General features: G+C 34.4%; 1 protein-coding gene across 2 annotated transcripts in view; it reads right to left on the bottom strand.

Moving 5' to 3' along the window:
* The window catches only part of LOC149537129 (serine/arginine-rich SC35-like splicing factor SCL28), a 59,215-nt gene extending 57,411 nt beyond the window's left edge, over positions 1-1,804 (bottom strand). Inside the window, exon 1 of one of the 2 annotated variants that reach the window (XM_089807170.1) lies at positions 1,373-1,804. In XM_089807170.1, coding sequence (XP_089663296.1) covers positions 1,373-1,593 — 221 coding nt within the window. In that variant the 5' untranslated portion in view covers positions 1,594-1,804. The remainder of the gene's footprint in view (positions 1-1,372) is intronic. The other variant, XM_089807171.1, reaches the window with a different exon arrangement.
* Positions 1,805-21,015: the final 19,211 nt, after the last annotated feature.

The raw sequence follows: 21,015 nt of genomic DNA, 5'->3' as shown, positions 1-21,015 counted from the left end.
ATACATTAGTTTAAGCACTACGAGTGGGGCACTATCTATGGTGCAACTTATACACCTCTTTTGAGTGTGTTTCACTCGTATATAAAAGATGTATATAAAAGACTTAAAGACTATTTAACACTAATTTGGGTGCATATAAGTTACACCGTAGCCACTACCCTACAAGTGGTCTAAATTAGCCAAAAACATGTCCCCTGAGCAAATCAGATGTAGTCCATACCGGCCACATACCCGCCACAAAAGAAAAGATTGATTTTTAGTTGGCTGGGCATGGAAATTTTCTCTTTGACAGGAAAAGTCATGCGTATCATCAGTACCAGTAGCAGAACCGAGGCAGGTCCACATTCTTTCATAATTCATCTCGGAAAAGCGAATAATCATATGAGTTGTTTATTTATTGATCTACCAGATTCCCACCACTCCTGTACCGTTGGCGTCATGCTATGAAAACATGTAATCAGAAACGAATCGAATCGAGATGTTCAGAGGCTGAGAATGCTCGGTTTTCGGCATTGGCTAAACCGTAAACTAAAACGTAAATCTTACGGAAGACGGATATTTACAAATCTTACGAAGGAGAGGGATATATGCAAGTTTTTCTTTTTAATAAGTCCTTGAAAAATTTACGATTTAGAAAAAATGTTCTCTGTAGACAGTTTTTGCGTTCCTGTGATTTCTAATCTCACAATTTCAATTCACAGAAAACTCCCTAATCAGAGTCCTGCATAGACAATTCCGGCCTAGACATGAGACCAGCAAAGAAACTAACTACAGCGCGCTCTCTCTCTCGGTGTAATACAAATCCCTAATTGCACTGAACCAGACATATAAAAGCTCTGCACACCGACCTTTGAAATCTACTTTGACTGAATTATTACAAAGGTTTATTAAATTATTTGACCTCAGAGTGTGATTCAAATGTTGATGCAGTTGACTTCAAAAGCAACATTTCATATAGTTTATACTTGCAAGAAAACACGAGAGATCATCTGCGAACAGTCCATTCCACTCAGAAAGGAGGGAATTTGTCGGAACAAATATAAATACAACTGGAACAAAATAAATTCATCTGTAAAAACCCCCACACAGAAAAGAGGGCAAATATCTGTACAAAAACAAAAATAGAGAGAAAGACTGCTACGAACATTATCCGCACAATAGTGCACATGAATGAAGATCAAGAAAGATCTACATATTTCCAAAAGGGATTCTTGATCTATACAGTAAAGGCAGAGACACAGAGTATTCCAGAAGACTAAAACGACGGCTACAGAGAGAAATGAATGAATGAAGGAACGATTTCGCCTTGTCTGCAAGAAGAAATTGTTAAAACAAATGAAATCAAAACTTTCAGTCAGTGCAAAATCAGAACCTTGTGTTTTGAGAGAGGTTTCTAACTAGCAAAGTTGTGGGGTATGCTGTGTAACGAGGCGCAGAGGCGGAATCGGAGGCGTTTCCGTCGTCTTCGTCTTCGATTTGTCGCTTGGAAGAAGAAGATTTTTCCCCCCTTTCACGCCGACGAGGAGGAGGAGGTGGGCTCGGCGTCCGCCGCTTCAATTTCGGGTTGCGATTTCTGCTGCTGCTGCTGCTCATCTTTCAACTCTCACACTTCACTGGGCTTCTCTTCTCGTCTTCTCGTTTCTCTCTTCTCTTGTCTTCTCTTCTTCTGTTTGAACTATTTGCCTCGGGGACAGCTATAAGCTAAGCCATAAAAGATTCTATGCCTCTGCCTCTTCTTACAAATTCCAATACTGCTACCGTTATATTCTATCTCTTCCTCTTTTTCTTCTACTCTCATTGGCCAAACTCAAGGTCGGTCAGGCTCTCTAAACAGTTGTTTTCCCCTTTGCCTATGGTAAATCAGATATGTCGAGTACATACTGCTGACTAGGCCATTGCAATTAGTATTATTATTAGCGTTGCTTTTGTTTTTGTCATGGATCCTCTCATTGGCCAAACTCAAGGTCGGCCATGCTCCCTAGACAGCCTTTTGCTTTTCCAAAGTGCCAAAATATCTAGTACTGCTGACTATTGTTGTTGTTATTATTATTGTTATTATAATATTTCAATCATAATCTATACGTACCATTTGTGAGGTCAAGCAGTTATTTCTTCTCCCCTAGATTTGTATTGCTTTTTAAGTATAAGACAAAATTAGTTGTCTACTTTATTTATGTTGAATTTGTGTTGACATTTGGAATCTGCTTATTATTAAGAGTAATTGTTGAGTTTGACAAGAGTTGGGTTACACTTAGCATCTCGCTTATGCTTATTAGGCTAAAGTTCATTTTACTTGCTGTTTTATATAAAATTTGTTATGTATTCATAACATATATAATTTAAGTGATAATTGTTGACTGTTGAATAAAGGGTTCTAATTAAATTGAAGAATTTTAACAATTGCATGATAATTGTTGACTATGGAATAAAGGGTTGTAGTTAAATTGAATAATTTTAACCGAACATTTTGTATGACTTATAAGAATATCTTAATTTATTTTTGTGTTTCTCTCTTTTTAATATTAATTTTTGCAAGGATTTTGGTCGGTTTGTTGATTGAATAATTTCAACTATTGCACGTGACTGAACAGTTTGTGTGACCTATAAGAATATCTTAATTTATCTTCATGCTCGTCTCTTCCTTGTATTAATTTTCACAAGGACATTTGGTCATTTTGTTACGTTTTCTTCCTTGATTTAACTACTGCATGTTATTCCCTCTCTACTACCCACTTTTTGGATACTATTTCTTCTCTAGCTTCTCTAGCTTCTCACATGTACTTGGGGAAGAGACCTAGTAACTGAAAGGGGTCAATAACTGTGATAGTTTTGTCGTAAGTCCCTCTAATCAATGCTTTAAAAAAGCCCGCAAAATGGAAACACATGTATTGATAGTTGATTGCACATGTACTAATAGTCGATCATTTTTTAGTTTTTTTGGTTACTAATAGACTAATTTGTCCACTGCCATTGGGACATTTCATAAAGACTAGGGGAAATGACCCAGTAGCCACCTAGGCTAACTTCACGCACCTACAATTCCAAATCCGTGTGTCGAAATTTGCTAATTTTTTCAATGAACCTTCATAGGTGAGTGAAGAGCTTAAATTTAACCTTTCGACTTTCCAGCATTTATGGAGCTCTCTGTAGAACTTGTAGTGTGAGGTGGTCTAAAAGTGTCATTTTAAAACGTTTTTCCAAAACTCGCCACTAAGAACCCCCAATAGCCACTCACCCTAAAAATAGTACTATTTGTACAGATAGACCAATCAACAATCAAGAAAACTAAAAAATGAACAAAAGTGAATGACTATTGGTGCTCATGGTGATTTGTTTTGGCACATTTGCATCTAGGTACCCGGGGTTTTTGGGCGGTAATCAGAGTGGGGGGGGGAAGGTAATGGTTAACGTGGTGGCATTGCGTACATGGGCAGCAACTGGCTTGTTCCCCCTATAGGTACACTTAAACACAAGTACTAGTGTTTTTTGAGTGAGCCAATATTGTTGCATGAACACAGCAGACATTGGGCAAGCATTTTGAGATGGTACTTTGTGACCACTTTGCGCTCCAAGATCCCTACATAGAGATTTGTGAATACCCAAAATTTGAAACCTAAGTTGTAAGCTCTTTACTCACTTACGAAGGTTCATCAAAAAAAATTAGCAAAATCTGACTTACGGTTTAGGAGTTCTAAGTATGCGAAGTTAGCCTAGGTGGCTATTGGGTCTTTTCCTCTAGTCTTCATCTTAAAAATGAATGTCACTTTTTTTTTATTATAACTAAACATATTTTGATATAATACGTCAAGAATATCCCGGCCACAACTTAAGTATAACATTATATTGATACTATTAGAATTTTTTACCAAAATCAATCCCATTGAACTTAAAGAAAAACTATAATTAAAGTAGGTCACAGGAGGTAGTACAAGAGGTAGGGTAAGTGGGGGAGGAGACAGTCCCATCCTAAAACGAATAAAAATAAATAATGTGCCAAGAAAGTGCTTGACTAATTTGACTACTTACTCAACCAACCAACCGCTAACATTTGTTAACTTACTTTGGGTGGAGGTTAAATCTGATGCTTGCTCCGTCACGTCAAACATCATATAATTATATGAAGAGACGCTTGTGATTGAATTTTTTTTTGTTAAACTTAACATATGACGTAGGAGCCGTAAAACTAAATGGTGTCAAGCAATATTCATTTTCCAATGAAAGCTGGCAAAATTGTCAGATATGTAAAGTGCATAATATTCTGCTCAATGGCGGTTCAACTTTGACGTGAATAGTGTAGAATCATATTTGAAAGGCCCACATCAATGTTGTGGATGAGAAAGGTCAAAAGGTCTACTCAAAGTCAAATCCACTTTTCATGAACACGCTAGAAACTTTCCATCTGTTTCTAAATTTTTAAAAAATTCTGCCTATCAATAATGAACGAATGGGGAATTTTCTAATTAAGTCAAATCCACTTTTCATGAACACGCTAGAAACTTTCCAGCTGTTTCTAAATTTAAAAAATTTTCTGCCTAGCAATAATGAACGAATGGGGAATTTTCTAATTAAATCTTAAAACAAGCGGTGTTATAAATTTCCTTGTCAAAAATTAGTGTACACGACGGCTTAGCAAAGTTGGGGAATTTCCATTTTCTCTCATTGTCTGTCATCCAGGCTTAGAATTTGACAGCCACCTTTGCCTTTCACATGATTTTTTCATGATGGCTAAATTTATTTCATCTTTCATTCTACATTGTAAGAAAATGGTTGAATGTCAATTTTTTTTGTTTTATAATAATTTAATAGATCATTTTAAGTTTAAATATTTTATATTTTAGAAAATAATAAATATTAATTAGTAATATATGCAAAAAAATTATGAATAACATATAATTATAAATTAGTAATCTATACAAAAGTCTCAAACAAAAGAAGCAAGTTTCTAAGTTCATGTATTATTTTAAAAATATAAAAATAAGTATCTAATATTATAAATTAATAAAAGCAAGTTTTTAAAATTCATTATATTCTATTTCAACAAGTTTCTAAATTAATATAAATATGCAATCATCAAAATAGAAAATAGAAAGATATCTTTAATAGAAAGAAAAAAGAGAAATATATATATATAAAATAATATATATTTATCATACATATATATTATACATATTATGAAATCATATTTATGGATATTAAATAAAATACTAAGTTGCCTATAACAAATATTCATGATTTACTAATATATTTACTTGCCATATTGATGGTTTTTTAAAAATTTAGCCTATTCATAAGGTCTCACAATATTTTAGCCCATCATATACGGTTCAAAAGTGCAAAAACGGCCGATACGGCCATCAAATTCTAAGTCTATCATCTTCTTTCCCCCAACAAATTTGTATCTTTCCCAAATATTTCAAACTTTCAACAAAATTATTGTGTTGGATTTAATGATTAATTTTTAAATAGGAAGTTTGTTGGATTTAATGATTAATTTTTAAATAGGAAGTTTGATTGTGTGTTTTTTTTAATGATAGAAGACTTGTTAATAGGATTCAATAAGTAGGATAGTACTTTAGAGATTTTAATAGGTTGGTGAATATTAAAAATTAACAATAAAAATAATGTATTTACTATATTCAATAGTAACTCATATGATGTCATACTAGTGAATCCGATTCAAACTATAACTATTGATGGAACTTTTATAAAGCATCTATTATTAAAAAAAACTAAATTTTAATTACTTAGATAAAGAGAGATGATTGATTGGCTGAATATTTTAATATTGTCTTTCAAAATTATTTGTAGTAATTCTTAAAGACTAATTTATTTAGTAGCATGATTAGAGGTCTCATATTCTCATTAAATCAAATTTTAATATAATGATTTCTATCGAGATGAATTCAAAGTTATAATATAATAGTGCATTAAATTAATAGGAAATCTAATCTTATCAATAGGAGGCATGAAAATACATCCTGTGACTAGTGCCATACTTAGATCATTGAGGGTGGTTCACTTGACTGCAAAAGACCAAATAATCACCAATAAAATAAGATGGAAATTATGATTGAGAGGGTCGCTTCCTAGAGATAGGATATATGAAACATGGGTGCCAAAAAATTTCCACGGTATCACATTAAGACGTATGTTGGTACCTTTAGAAGCTTACTACATCCCATCAACATCCTTCAATAGTGCCAGAAACATTTAAAACTTGACTGATGCAATACTAGGCTTCAAAAAGAACTTCAACATTAAAAATAGTGAAACCGCCACAAAATGAGCTACTGGGGATTCAACATCCAGGTCTAAGACTTATGCCCTTTTCAAAACAATGTCGAGAGCCTTAGAGATCGTGAAAGGTTTTGACCCCTCACCCAACAACCCTTAGACCTACCCTCAACCACATGCCAATCGAGTAAACGATCAAGAAAACCAATGGAAAGCCGACGCAACTACGACTCATGTCGCAAGCTTTGGGGATACCCCTGTACTCCATCTTTTAACTTAGTCAGAGTTTTGAGCCTCTACAAAAACGCTTGAGTTCTTTTCTCCTGAGTCATCAAGGTTACTATATTCACAGAAATCTCACACTTTCCCCTTTACTAGTGGAGGTGAGCATCCTTCCCAGGAGGTTGGTGCCTTACTCTTTCGTGCATTTGCTATCAAAGTTTTATCCTCGTCACTTATTTTAGCCTCTTGTTTGAATTTTCTCCCTTTTTAATCATTTTGTCTCTTGTTGGGACTTTAAAGCTAATCGAAAACTCTACAAACTCCAACCTATACCAGGGGTTCTAACCTTAGTAGGAAACCTTATTAGGAACTAGGATCTACCCTAAAACTCTCTTTTTTAACTCCACCCTTAGTTGAAGTTTTGGGCATCTAAAACCAATTTTATTGCTTTTATTGGAGGCAAGAGAGGGACAAGAAATGAGTCGGATGTTCTAGGGAACCCATTCAATCTCCAACCCTAAGCCTTAATCACATGTTTTTTGATCCACCAAAAACTTTGCTATCATTTGGAACTCCATAAACATCTAAGTATTGAGACACTTTCTTAGTGATGAGAAGTAGAATAGGGAGTATTATAGCCCATGGTTGGAACTAGAATCAAGCCAGAGGTTCTATTGGTTTCTAGAACCACTAAAATCTCTAACTCATCGTAACTTGCCAAAAATGCCCAAAAACTTCACAAATTGGACGAGAACACCTACTAAAATCTTCTTCATGGTAAACATCTCAAATAAATGTACCATGCTTCTTTTACCCAACTAGTGCTTCCTACCCAATAAACAAAAAAAGGTTATGGCAAGAATGGATCCAAGAACCACATCAACAACTTAAGAAAAGTTCAAGAACTAGAATCAAATTCCAACAAACCACACTTAAAATTCGTCCTTACTGAAAATTTGACTAAGGTGAGGGAATAGTTGGATTAAGGTTAATACACCTTAATCCCAACATATACTTCTTGCCTAAGTAGCCATGGGAAGACAGAAAATATGTTTGGAGTTGAAGAATTTATTTGTTGATTGAAGTCAAACAATTTCCCAACTACCTCCTCCATGGATATAAGGGAAGTTTATTCGATTTGGATGGTTAGTTGGTTTTTACTTGAGAAGAAGGAAACCATTGACAAGGAAAAAAGTCATTTGTAAGACAATGTTATGCATCTTGACAATGAATGCAAAGATTATTTGTATAAGGAGTGTTGAATGTTTGTAGACTTGTAGTCTGAATAAATTTATCAAAGACATTGTCAAAGATCTAATAAATTAATCTTTGACACTTTGGTTGTCAAAAATATCTTTGTTTAATCTTTGATCTATCATTTTGCTATCTTTTGTGTTATCTCATTCTTTGTGAGTTTATGGCATACTATTGTTAGGTATGTTGCCTCATACTAGTATTGGGTGTCATTGAATCATGGTCGTCTCACATCTGTGTGGTTTAACTTATACATTGAAAATTGCAGCTTCATTGTTGTCCATTTCAACCAATCTTTTGACAAAACTTTCCCTTGTCATGATATTTACCCATAACTTGTATAATAGGAGTCACCAATCTAGCATAAATTTTTTCACATGTATTGATGCACCCCCGATCTAGGTCAAAACATTTGCCTCCAATTTATTGATCGCAGTATCCCTTATTGGCAGGGCATTCCTCTTCTTCCTCCATGCACTTGCAAACAACTAAAAATGTTATTGCCAATCTTGTTAGCTCGACATTGTGATGAAAGATAAACTACACACACACACACACACACACAAAGCTTTGCTTCTATCAATGAGATTCTTCTGAGAAGTCATCATCCTTGGGATATTTTGAGATTATTGCACATTTGTAAGGATTTTGCACCGTCAATTGTCAATCATGCTTTATGTTTCAATTAAAATTGGGGGTTTTGGAGCAAAGACTCCACCCAAGAAGAATGTCCTTATTGTGTTGTCAAGTTTGAACTAGTCCTTCACATCACTTACGATGAATGATCGTTGATCTTTGTCTCTTTCTCGATTTGCTAACTGGTATGTTACTTTTTTAGCTTCACAATATATGTGATTATGAGATTTGGTATTGATTTAATAGTAGGGTGATTTTTTCAATCTATTTTGTTTCTTTCCAACTATATGAAAATTGTTTGGAGATGGTGCTAGCTATGATTGATGGATCCCCTTTGATGTGAGCAATGTTGCATATTCAACTTCACTATTCGCACCTTCCAAGATTTTAACTAACCCCATCTATGCTATATTTTAATTCTCATCTCTAATAACAAATCTTGTTCCTGACAAGCTTGGATTGCCTCTTGAGATGCCATAAACAATTAGTTTTAATATTCTTTTAAGTGGTTATTACCATTTGCCTTTACCTTTTTATGATTTTTCCTCGATGAAATTTCTTTTAGGCATTATTAGATGTGTCGTTTATGTGTAAGTTGATCATCCAATTCCATGTATTGTTTGAATTGGTTGTTTATTACTCCGGTATGTATATGCTCACTTATGCCTACTTCAATTTTGGATATAATTTTATCAATGGGGGATTATTTTTTGTTTGAATATTCTTTGATTGCATTCTCCCATAAGTTTGAAACGATCTATGCTAATGTATCTTGCCAAAGTCCTTTCCAAAGATCTCCCTTGTGTAGATTAGTCCATTCTTTAAATATTCTCATTAAATCATTTTGTGATGATCCACTCCAACATAGTTCATTATAGAAATGCATTCAACATTATTGCCCTAATTTGCAATTAACCAGGAGATGGTCTATGATTTCTTCTTCTTTACAAAGTGAGCCCTTACAAGGTCAAATTATTCCAACCTTTTGGACCCTTTCACATAGTAGTATATTCTTGTGTAAAGTTGTCCATGTGAAGGCCTAGCTTTGGGTAAAAAAATTATTTCCCAACATAGTTTGATTAGTGAATCCTTAATTGAGTTGTCATCCTTTGTTACAATTTATCCTAATTTCATTGTGCAATTTCCTAATTTTGCCACACGCCAAATTAACTCATCTTCCTTATCTAATAATACAATGCATTTTTTCTTATTCTTTGGCATTAGTGTTGCTATGTTTGGTTCGAGTAAATCCATTCTTTTCCATCGTTGATAAAGATTCCATTTTTATTGGTAGTGTCTAAGCAATTGTTGACTGTACTTCAATATATTTTTTCTAATTGTGGTTTTATTTGGGTGAATTGCTAGATAAATTCGCATGGATTGTACTCAATCCACAAATCTTCCTATAATAGAGTTCAATGCCTATTGCCTATTTTCCAACTTATATGATTTGCAATTAAAATCATACTTGCACTTATAAAATTCCACATTGATGATCCATGAGAGGTGATGTGCAGGCAATTAGAAGCCTCATAACATGCATTACTATCAATTTTGGTTTCTAGGTCGTTTAGTTGTTTTTGGATTTGATAAGGCCATTTAAGACCATTTGGGATCATGTCGATCCATTTTGGAAAATTATAGGTCCAAGGCTCGAAAAAATTAAAAGTTGCAAAAAGTTGTCAAGAAATTTTACAAAATGTTGACAATATTGTTATAATCCTTAATAACTTGGTTGGTTGGTTGGTTGGTAGTTTTGATTAAGTAAAAACAAGTTTTGAAAGAACCTAAAACCTTGTACAAAGGGAGAAGAAAGATATAACAATGAGGATCTTAAAACAACTATGGAAAACCACCCAACAAACTAGAGGGACACACCAAAGTTCCCATCAAGAGAGTAAACAACCCAAGAGTCCACAGACCATCAAGATTTACACTTTCGTCTAGTCTTTTGAGAATGTAAAGACATATCAAGTGAAGGTTTTGAGGATTTGCCTTTTTTTTTCCCTTCAATTGAAGTCCAACCATCCTCCACCTTCCCAACAACTTTTTGCAAATCCCCACTAACCCTCAAAACCCTCGCAGTAGGAGAAGCAACAGCAATAGTGTTCTGGACAAAGTCAGTAGCAGAAGGGACAAAAACAACATTCTGACTCAAAGCCGCCAAAGGGTCAATAAAGTCAGCAGCAAGGAATGGGTCAACATCAACATTTTGAGTCAAAACCGTCATAAGGACAGCATGTGAATCATCAAACACATCAATAGAATGCTCATCCAAAGTGAGATCAACATGAGAAGAGCTATCCAACCCATCCACATCCAAAGATACTTTCTAAACCGTATAGTGATCATCTGAAACCCCCAACCACCAAGAAGGTGATTTCTTCGATCTAACCTTGTCAGAGGAGCATCGCGCAACGAGATGGCCAATCTTATGACATTTCCTACATATGAAGGGAATACCCTCATAATCAAGAAGTTGAATCCAAGAACCACTTGGAGAAGCCAACTTCAACATTGCAGGGAGCCCCTTAGAGACATCCATCTCGACAAGGATGTGAGCATACATTGTCATATAGACATTGGAGGAGACCGAATCAACCAACAAGAAATCCCCAAGGGCATCCCCCACAGCCTCCAAGACCGAGTTCTGCCAAAAGTAAAGGGGAAGATTCAATAGCCTAACCCAAATAGGAATCTTATTAAAGGATTTAGTAGTAGAGGACTCTATTTATTGGTTGGTTGGTAGTTGGGAAAGGATGCTAATGCATATTTATGTGATGCCAACTCAAATGGAGGGCTAAAGACGTTGTTGGAGATTTAGTGATTCTCACATTGCAATATGTTATTTCATCCTGTACATATTATACGTTCCATTAAATGTGTTGAGACAAATTGGAGATGGATGTCGCATTAGTCTATTTTCTATTACTTTTGGTTTCATCAATTTTCATCAAGTATTTTGAGATAAGATAAGATAAGATAATAATATTAATGTCCAACAAGAGACTAACTAGGGTCTATGGGACTGAAAGATACAACAGTACAGGGAATAAAACAACAACAGGAATGCCAAAAGGTGTCCAGGGAAAACAACAAGGAGGGAGAGAGAGAGAGAGATCATCAATCCTTTCTAGGTACAAAGAAATCTTGGGCAGAAGGATAAGGCCTAGGGAAAACAAGGGTTAGGGCCTAACATCGTCGTTGTCTCTATGTAGCAGTGGGGGTAGAGTGTCACTGTCTAAGAGGCCCATGTCAAGGTCTAACTAATCTGATGTGTTCAGAGTAGAGTGCATGTGGTCATTTCATGCCCCTAGAAGTGGACATGGAAGGAAAGAAGTTAGTAATGAGTTTATCCGAGGTCTGGCTCCAAGGAAACAAGATCTGTAAAGTATGGTCTTTGAGCTAGGAGGCCTCCCTAAGGTTGAGCGCTAAGCATCACTAGGAAATGTATGTAGCCTTTAGGACCTACTTCGATCTTGACTCCCAACCAGGAGGGAAAGTGTCCTGAATCACAACCTTGAGATTTATGATCACTGCCCATTTAGCCTCTTGTCTGGCAGCCACAACAAGTGCCCAACCCTCCTTAAGTTCTATCACCTACAATTTGGTGAGATCCTCATCAAGATTTATCTTGAGAGAGAGAGAGAGAGAGAGAGAGAGAGAGAGAGAGAAGAGTTTCCTCTTTGCCCTAAGAACTAGAAGGCAATCAACAAGTGAAAGGAATCGAATAGAGAGGGTATTGTCATGCCCAACCCAGGCACAATCAAGTGAGATGTCAGTGATATCCAGTTGGTCTTCAAGGAAGGAGTAGCCTACTGCAAGAGGCTTGGGGAAAGGAAGAGGGAGACCACGGACCCTCAAATTTAGCTCACAGGCACGCCTGACCCTTTTATCCACTATCTTAGTCTAGACTAGCTTCTCTATGCTAGAGAGAGTAGCAAAAAGAGGAGGGGAGGAACAATTGTTGCAAATAGATGCCCATGATTTCAACTGTTGTTCTGTTTTGGTCTCTAGGGAGCATTATTTTTTATCGAGTTCCTCTTGCTTTATCTTCAAGTCATGGATATCCATCAGTTGTGTTGTGCGCAGCATTGTGTCTTGAATTTTTTCGAGGTCGATGACCAGTTTCTATTGTAGGTAACAATCAAGTTGCTCTTTCAAATCCATCCATATACTTGTGAGAGAGTTGTCAATGTGTTCTTTCAAATCATTAACTATCTCATGTAGGGACTACACGGTATCGTGAAGAGTTTGATTCTTAGATTCAGCATCTTTCAACTAATTACAGAGCTTAAGGGAGAGCAAGGATGCCACAACAACAATGTCTTTTAGGGCTACATTATTGATCTCAACTTTTGTCATGCGGTCAAGTATCTGCTAGAATGGGATTGAGTCGGGTTGGGGGTTCATAGTGGACGAACAAAGGCCTGACATTTTGTCAAACAGTTTGCAAGCAACCTTACACTTGAGTACCTCCTTTCCTAGACATAGTACTATGTGATGCCCTAGTCACGATCCTTTGGTTCCTGCTCGTGTTCGGCTCTAGTTCCTGCGGATCCTTAGTCGCTCTGTTACTGGTCCTGATGTCCTAGTTGATGTTGCTGTTAGCTTCTATTTCTTGTTCTCAAGGCTAATTAAGTGTTATTTGAAGCAAATGTCTGTGTTGTTAGCATAGAACCACAAACCCTTCAGAGCATAGATCACGATCTTGGGCAACATGCTCCACTCACTCTGCTACTTTGTCAGATCGAACTAAGCAAAATATGTGACATTATTCCCTCGACAACCATTAGAAGACATCAACCATTTTGAACATATTTGGCTCACGGGCTCACGGCTGCAGGAGGTCACTACTTTGTTTTCTTTGAACTAGTAAAAACCCTACCTAAGGTATCTAGTGAGTTAAATAATGGTATAAATTCGACCCTCCACTAGTGAAATGTTCTAAAAATGAGTAGAGAGTCATGTAATGATGTATTTTATCTTATCCTAAAGTTGCAAGTTCTAAAACTCAAGTTTGTACATGCTACAAGGTAATTATTGGTTTGATATCTAGCTATATCAAATTGTTAAGGCAATGAAGGGAAAATTTGAACACAATGGTGCATAGTTTGGACTTCTTGCAATAGGAAAAGTAGAGTGGTATTTGAAGGTCTTCCAACGTAATCTTAATTAGCTATTGATAATTTGTGATAACCCTATGCTAATATGTAATGATTGTCCTAAGGGATTGTATGTATCAGTGAAATTCATAGTTAATGACAAATTAAGATAGAACTTCTTGTTGTGTGTAAACATTCAAAAATCCATGAAAGGAATATGGGGTGTAAGGTATTTTAAGTCAGTGTTTGGGGGTTTGAAACAATTTGTCTTTGTTTGGCCTAGTCCACTTAACACTTTTAGTTTCAACAAACAATAAGTTTAAAACTTGAGAATTGTTGCATTGCTAAAAGTCTTCATATGAAGGTTGTTCATTGTCCATTATGCCACATCACAAGGTCTTTTCAAACGTTCTCAGCTAAGTACAAAGGCATGGGTCTAGAAGAAAGCCCACGAGTCAAACTATGTTGGAGTCGAATAAAGATTATCATTTGTGAGTAGATGTCCTATTCCTGTGCATCAAGCGGGATAAGCTATAGTTAATATTTTATCAAGTTCATTTGAATCCAAATATCTATATCACTATAATTTACTCCACAAAGCATGTAGGTTCTTGTACATACACATGGGTAGTTTTGTCCCAAGAGCCAAATTTTGTAGTTTGGGATCTTTAATAATGGATCCTCCCTCTTTTGCGTCTTGTGTAACTTTGTTCCATGAGATTAATGGAGTTTACTTTTCCTCATTAGATCCCTGTCATATAAATTTTTTGTGTTTGTTGCAATTAGTTTTGTTGTGTGCTCTTTGGAAATTATAGGCATGGCAACATATATATTGGTATTTTTGCTAATATTGATTTTAGCATTGAAATGCATCCTACTATAGTTGGCCATCTACCTTTCCAATTTGTCATTTTCATAGTGCATTTTTCTAATGTTGTGTCCCACAATTTGCCTTTAATAGCTCCATTGAATAATGAAATGCCTAGATATTTTGAAGGAAGTTTTTCTTCATTGAATCTAGGCACTAGCTTGCTTCATGCATTGGATTTGTTTTGATGTATTAGAGAAAAAAATGCTTAACTTATTTGCATTTATAGTTTGACACAATGTTTTTGAGTTATCATTCAGTAGTTATTTTATTATTTCTACCCCTCTATGATAGTGTAGTCCATATGACAAAATGTCATTTGTAAATATTTTGCATATGAAAGGTGGTAGCTCTTCTAGTATTTTAGTTCCTTCCCATGAGCTTTTCTCTTTAAGTCTTGTTATTTCTCTACTTAGCACATTAGCCATGATGGGAGATAATAATGAGAAAGTGGGTCCCCTTGTCGTCCTCCTTTAACTCCTTGGAAAATTCCATGAGGGGAGACATCTATGATAATAAAATATTTAGGGATTGAAATGCAAAACTACATATCCATTTCAACCATTCTAAACTAAAACCAAATGTATCCTTTATTTGAATAAGAACTCGCCACTTTACCTTATCCTATGCTTTGTTTATTTCTAATTTGAGAAGCATGGCTTTAAGTTTTGCATTTTGAATTGAATTAAGTACTTCATGTGCTATTGTAATACCATTTGCGATGTTTCTTCTAGGAACAAAGTCATATTGTTCTTTGGATATAATCTTTAAAAGTATTGTGTTTGTTGATTTTCCATCACTTTAGATATGAGTTTATAACTTGTGTTACAAAATGATATTGGTCTATAGTCTACAAAAGATTTTTCATCTAGTGCTTTTGTTATTAGTACTATATTTGTTATTAGTACTATATTAGCATTGTAGCTTTCTTGGTGGATTCTTCCACCATAAGTCTATATATTTATTCTCATAAATCGTATCATTCTTGAAAGACCATCATTGTGAATCCATCTAGACCTTGTACTTTATCAAGATGTATTTCAAAGGTAGCTTTCTTGATTTCTTCGATTTGGTCTCATTGAGGATATGTTGTCTTATTCTATAACAATTGTTGCTATGTTTTGAATGAAATTGGTGTGTCGCCTATTTCATTCCCCATAGCCTTGTAGGAGGTTTTGAAAATATTCTAAAACCACCTTTTGTATTTTGTGGGGATTGGTAGTAATGCTCTCACTGTCATGTTCAATCTAGATGAATTTGTTATGGTTTTGTCTTTAGTTTGAGATATTATGAAAAATTCTAGTATTAAAACCCCCTCATTTAAGAAAACTTCTCTAGATATTGATATCCAATAAATTTCCTCTCTTGCCAAAATTTCTTTATATTTAACCATTAGAGAGTTCTATTCTTCTTCAAGTTTTGTGTATCATTTAATTTTGTATTACTATGTTTATTCGATTATATCTTTTTCCAGTTTTATTTTTTTTAAAGATATTTTTAAAACCTGATTTGTTCCACAACTTAAGTTTCTTTTAAGACTTGAGTTTTTAAAGAAAACATACATTTGAGTTCCCCTTTTTGTTGATGAGTTCTTTCCACCATTTTCTCATATTTAATAGTAATTTTGGATGTTTGAACCACATTCGCTCAAAACAAAACTAAAATTTTGGTCTATTAAAATATTCAAGGATACCTAATTCAATTGGGTGGTGGTCTGAAATGGGAGTTGGATGAATCAATGATGTTGGAAGACTAGATCTTTTAATCTAAAATTAAAATTGTGATAAAAGAAAACAATCTCATCTTTTTTGCTATATTTGTAAAATAGATTCTCCTATTGTTACATTGAAAATTACCATTTTTCAGTTGATAGATTGGGTTTATCGTTTTGTAGAAACATTTGACATTCTTTTCGGACTTGAGTTACATGTCTTGTTCCTCTTGATTTCTCTTGTAAATTCAAAATTGTGTTCAAATCTCCTAATATGCCATTGGCTTGGATCAATGTGAGGTTAAAGACCTAAGTTCTCTCTATCATTTGTTTTTATCTTTAATTTTCACTGAGCCATATAAATTGATTATAGTAAAGCAATGAGATGTTTTCAAGCATTTAAATTTTGCTAATTGTTAATATTTAAAATTTAAAAAAATCTATTTCAATGTGTACTTGTTTCTCGATGCTCCATTAGCTTCTAGAAAATAGCATTTCCATTGCTTGAAATGTTTGAGAAATTGATTTGCTTCTCTAATTGTTAGCTTATTTTCTTGATTTATAACAATACTGGTAGGGTCTTTTTCCCAAATGGGGCTTCGCCAAGCATCTTTTGTCAAGTGAGTTCAAGTCTTTAACATTCCATGTGAGAATCGTATTGCTTTTGAAAGGAAGACATCCCTCCTTTGGTTCTAGACCTAAGGAGATAAGTTTTGATTAATGTTTATTCTCTTTTAAGTACTTCCTCTTCCATTTTCTTCTTATTTTCCTTCAACCCTTTACCCTTTCTGTATGGATCACTTGCTAAAATGTTTGCAACATTCAAGTTTATGCACTATGGCTCCAATATGTCTAATTTTTCTAAAGGTTCATCTTCATTATCCTTGAGATCTTCCTCTGGTAGCTTGAAGTATGACTTCTTTGCCTGATTTTTTTCCCTTACTCATTTAGGTTTTCCAATTTTGCTTGTTTAACCACAATCTCTCCTTCAAATTCACCTTCTTTATTTTCCAATGCCTTATTTGTTCCTCATTTGAGCGCTTCCTCAAAAGTGTTATCTTCTCATTTTACTTTTCCGCATCTTTTAATTCCTGGTTTCCTATAATCAATTTGGTTGTTTTAGAATTATTGTTCTCTTTCTATAATTCTTCATTGATGGCAATTTACAATTTTAGTTCTTCTCTTTCAATTTTCTTATCTTTATACTACCTTTTAGGGCTTAATAATTTTATCTAGCTTTTTAGCCTTAGGACTAACGATCATTGGATGAATTTGTTTGTTACAGTTTAGGTAATAGAATTTTTGTTATTCTCTTTCAATGACTTGTGTCCATATTCTCATGCTTGTAGTTGGATGAATTTGACATGATATTGTTTTAATTGAGATTAATTTCATGCAAGAAAATAAAGTTGAATCATCTCTTTCTATTTCTATTCTTACTACCATTTTAAGTTTTGATCCAATTAGATGGAGGTGATCCCCTATCGAATACTCCAAAGGGATGTTATTTAACTGAATGCAAAATGCTCGCTATGTTGGCGCCACCAATTGGGGATTAAGATTTATTTACCATTTTTGAACATATACTAGTTTGATCTCAAACCACTTCGTACTATTTCCACAATTTTGTTCTATAATTCATAGTTGCATGAGTATGTCTACCCACACCCTTGGGAAACATATGCACTCGTACCCAAGTACAGGGTACTCAGTCAAGAGCATTATAAATAATGACCTTGATTAAGAATTCTAGTGTTTCAAATTTTTGTTTGCATATCAACTTCTTGTTTATCAAGCTTACTTAAATACGTAACCAATTTGAAACTTTGATACAGTATTGATTAACAATAAACTTTATCATTATTCAAATAAGAAGTTTATCATTTGCAATATGCAATTGTTATATGAATTTTGATCTTCTTGATCAAGTTTAAAGGTCAACTTTCTTTGTTATGCATCTACACATTTAGCATATACTATTATTATAAACATATAGCATAAATTTGAAACTGAAAACAATGCAGTACAACTACAAACTTTTTTAATGTTCTTGTTTTCGAAAAACATTGGGAGTAATATTTTAAGATTTTCTATAGATATTAAATTATATTAAAATTTTGATGTACCCAAGTACCTCTTATTGAGTGGCTGGCACTTGGCTTGGATGCTTATATGTTGCACACATGACTTGTTTGTTATTGATGTCAACATATATGTGATTTGGTATGTGACAGACAAAGTTTTAGCACATTGCAATGGTAGATTTGATCAGTGAGGTTTGGATATGATAGTCAAGCTATGCAAGCTTCAATTCATATTCAAGGGTGTGTTCAAATGCTACATTTGTGTTTTATCATGTTAATATGAAGGATTGGATCAAGCAATTGATTTAGTGAAGCCTTGTTGTTGTAGGTCACTGTGCAACAAACAGTTTACTAGTAATTCAATTGTATCTAATAAGGGAGATTGAATGAAGATAAGTGAGCTTAGATCATGGCTAAAGACATGTTAGTGATGTTATGTTCGTGTTAGCAAGTGAGATTGAATGAAGATAGGTGAGCTTAGATCATGGTTGAAGACATGTTTGTGATGCTATGTTTGTGTTAGCAAATGTTGAAGTTTATTCTATGAAGGTTGTTGAAATGTAATGGTATGATGTGTTCATTAGTAGTCGACTCTTGAAATGAGACTTATTTTGGAAATTGTAAAGTATGTTGTAGTTTGTGGAACCTAATTGTAATATCTTATGGAGGTCTTATATTACTCCTTATACATTGAGAAAGCCCTCACAAGCCGACTCAAATAGTCATTAGGACAATATATAAAGGAAATGTTGTTTCCTTGATTGTAAGTATCATATTGTATTGTATTGATGTGGAAGTGGCTAGATAATGCGAGTTTAATAAGAGTAGAGCAAAGGTTGATGTTGAGATTGAATTGAGAACTTCAAAGGAACTGTATTGGCAAAGAGGTTGATGTATTGATCAGTTCACTACTTGGATATGTTCTCTTAGAGATCTGCTTTGTGTAACATTTCTGAAGCAATTTGGACAATGAAGTCAATTGTCTTCTTTATTGCTTTTAATAGGGCTAGAATCTTTTGACAAATATTCGAAATCTCTTAGCAGGGGCTCATATGTACTGAATTGGCTCCTAACAAGCTAATATCCTGTAACAAGGAACTTTTATATTAGTGCATCATTTTGTGAGTACCATCCTCACCTCAATTTTCTCTTTGGTCAAAGGTTTCCCTAATTAACAAATCATTATATCATTGTGTATGTTCTATCTCTTGACATTGTTCACTTTATTCATTATTGAAGTTGAATATGATAAGTTAAATTTAAGTTTGATTAAACATACAACCGATTCATCTCTCTCATGCCCTATTTAAAAAAATAATTGTGCCCATACCCATTTCTATATAATGTACATGTACCCTAAGTACCCATACGACCTTTGCTATAATCTTATCATTGAGAGTTACTGCTAAAAAATAATTTGGAAGGAAACTATTTTTTTCATTTATAGCCTCAATATTTGTCAATCCACTATTTTATTTCTCTTTGACTTCGCTTGTCCAGGATAAGTTTTGCTATTAGTTCACGTGTTTTCATAAAATCAACTTCTTTATCTTTTGTTGTTGCTAAATTGATTTCAATGGATGTCCATCTGGTTCATGGAGTAGAGACTATTGATTTCTTTCGTGTTTTATTAGTCCTTGCCTATACATAGGTAGTAACTAATGTTTTCAATGGTGGTCATAATTAGTTTTTACCACCAAAATAAGTCATTGTCTAAAGTTAAAAAATCTATTTATTTTTTTATTTATTTTTAATCAACAACTCTTATTCTCTAATTGGCTGCTGACAATTTTGCTAGAGATAAAAATGAATTTTTGACACAAAAAACTGAAAAAAAAAGTTCAGGAAACTTCTTCTAGATTCTATTCACACAGGTAACTCAGGTATCGACTAACAACTAAAGACATTATAATTTGAGTTTGACAACCCTACCCGACTATGTGCCCTGCCAATCTCCAACAGTATTGACAATGATGGTGATAGTGTTCGTCCTCCACTTTCTCTACTCTGAGTAAGGCATCATTTACTATTCACCAAAAGGAGTGTTTGAATATTACACCCTTCACCTTCTCCATGTCCGCTCTCTGCACAACATATTCATCTATCTAGAAAAGGATCTGATGTCGATCCTTATCCTCCTCATCTTATGACGTCATAGTGATAGAAATACTAAGACCAAAGCGTTAGAAAGCTATAGTTCACCTCTACAAGGCCAAGCCTCAAATATAGTTGTTATTTTCAACGCACGTAGCAGGGTGAGACATGACTTATGAAGGTACCCATGGAAGAAAAGATTAGAATAAGGCAATTTCATGATAGACATAGCGGTATTGAGGCAGCCAAGTGATGTTAGTTTTCTTCGCTTGGAAATTAACGTCCACCGACTATTTGGTCAACCCTATGTCTCCAGAGATTCAAACAAAAATTGTTTTTGACTAACAAAATTCACTTCTCTGGTTTTAACTAACCATTTTTCCCTCTGGAGTTATGTAAAAAAACCAAGGCACACGCAACAAAAGAAGCAAGAGAAGAAATTTCACTTGAAAGAAAGGAGATATTAAGAGGAAGATATTGGCCTCCACATAGGCTAAGTGGGGTTCAAATGCAGCCCAATTAATTTGGGGCAAATTTAATATAAAATTATTGTTTTTTCTTATGCTTGTATTTGAGAATTCTTTTTGTTTTGTGTAAATTATCTTCTAGAAAAGAAAAAATTAGGTCTGTTGATGGCAATATGACTTGCAATATCAAAAACATATTTGAGAAAACTATTTTCTACAAGATAGATTGAAAAGTAATTTAGTCAACATCATTGCCATTCATAGGGCCCACGTCTTCTAGAACTATCTATGTTGTTTCAACAACATAAAATATGATAAAATATGATAAATGACATGAACA

The sequence above is a fragment of the Cupressus sempervirens genome, chromosome 10 (assembly GCF_028749045.1).
Source record: "Cupressus sempervirens isolate cs-2001-9-10 chromosome 10, ASM2874904v1, whole genome shotgun sequence".
NCBI classification, from domain to species: domain Eukaryota; kingdom Viridiplantae; phylum Streptophyta; class Pinopsida; order Cupressales; family Cupressaceae; genus Cupressus; species Cupressus sempervirens.
This window is presented reverse-complemented; position numbering and strand designations above follow the sequence as displayed.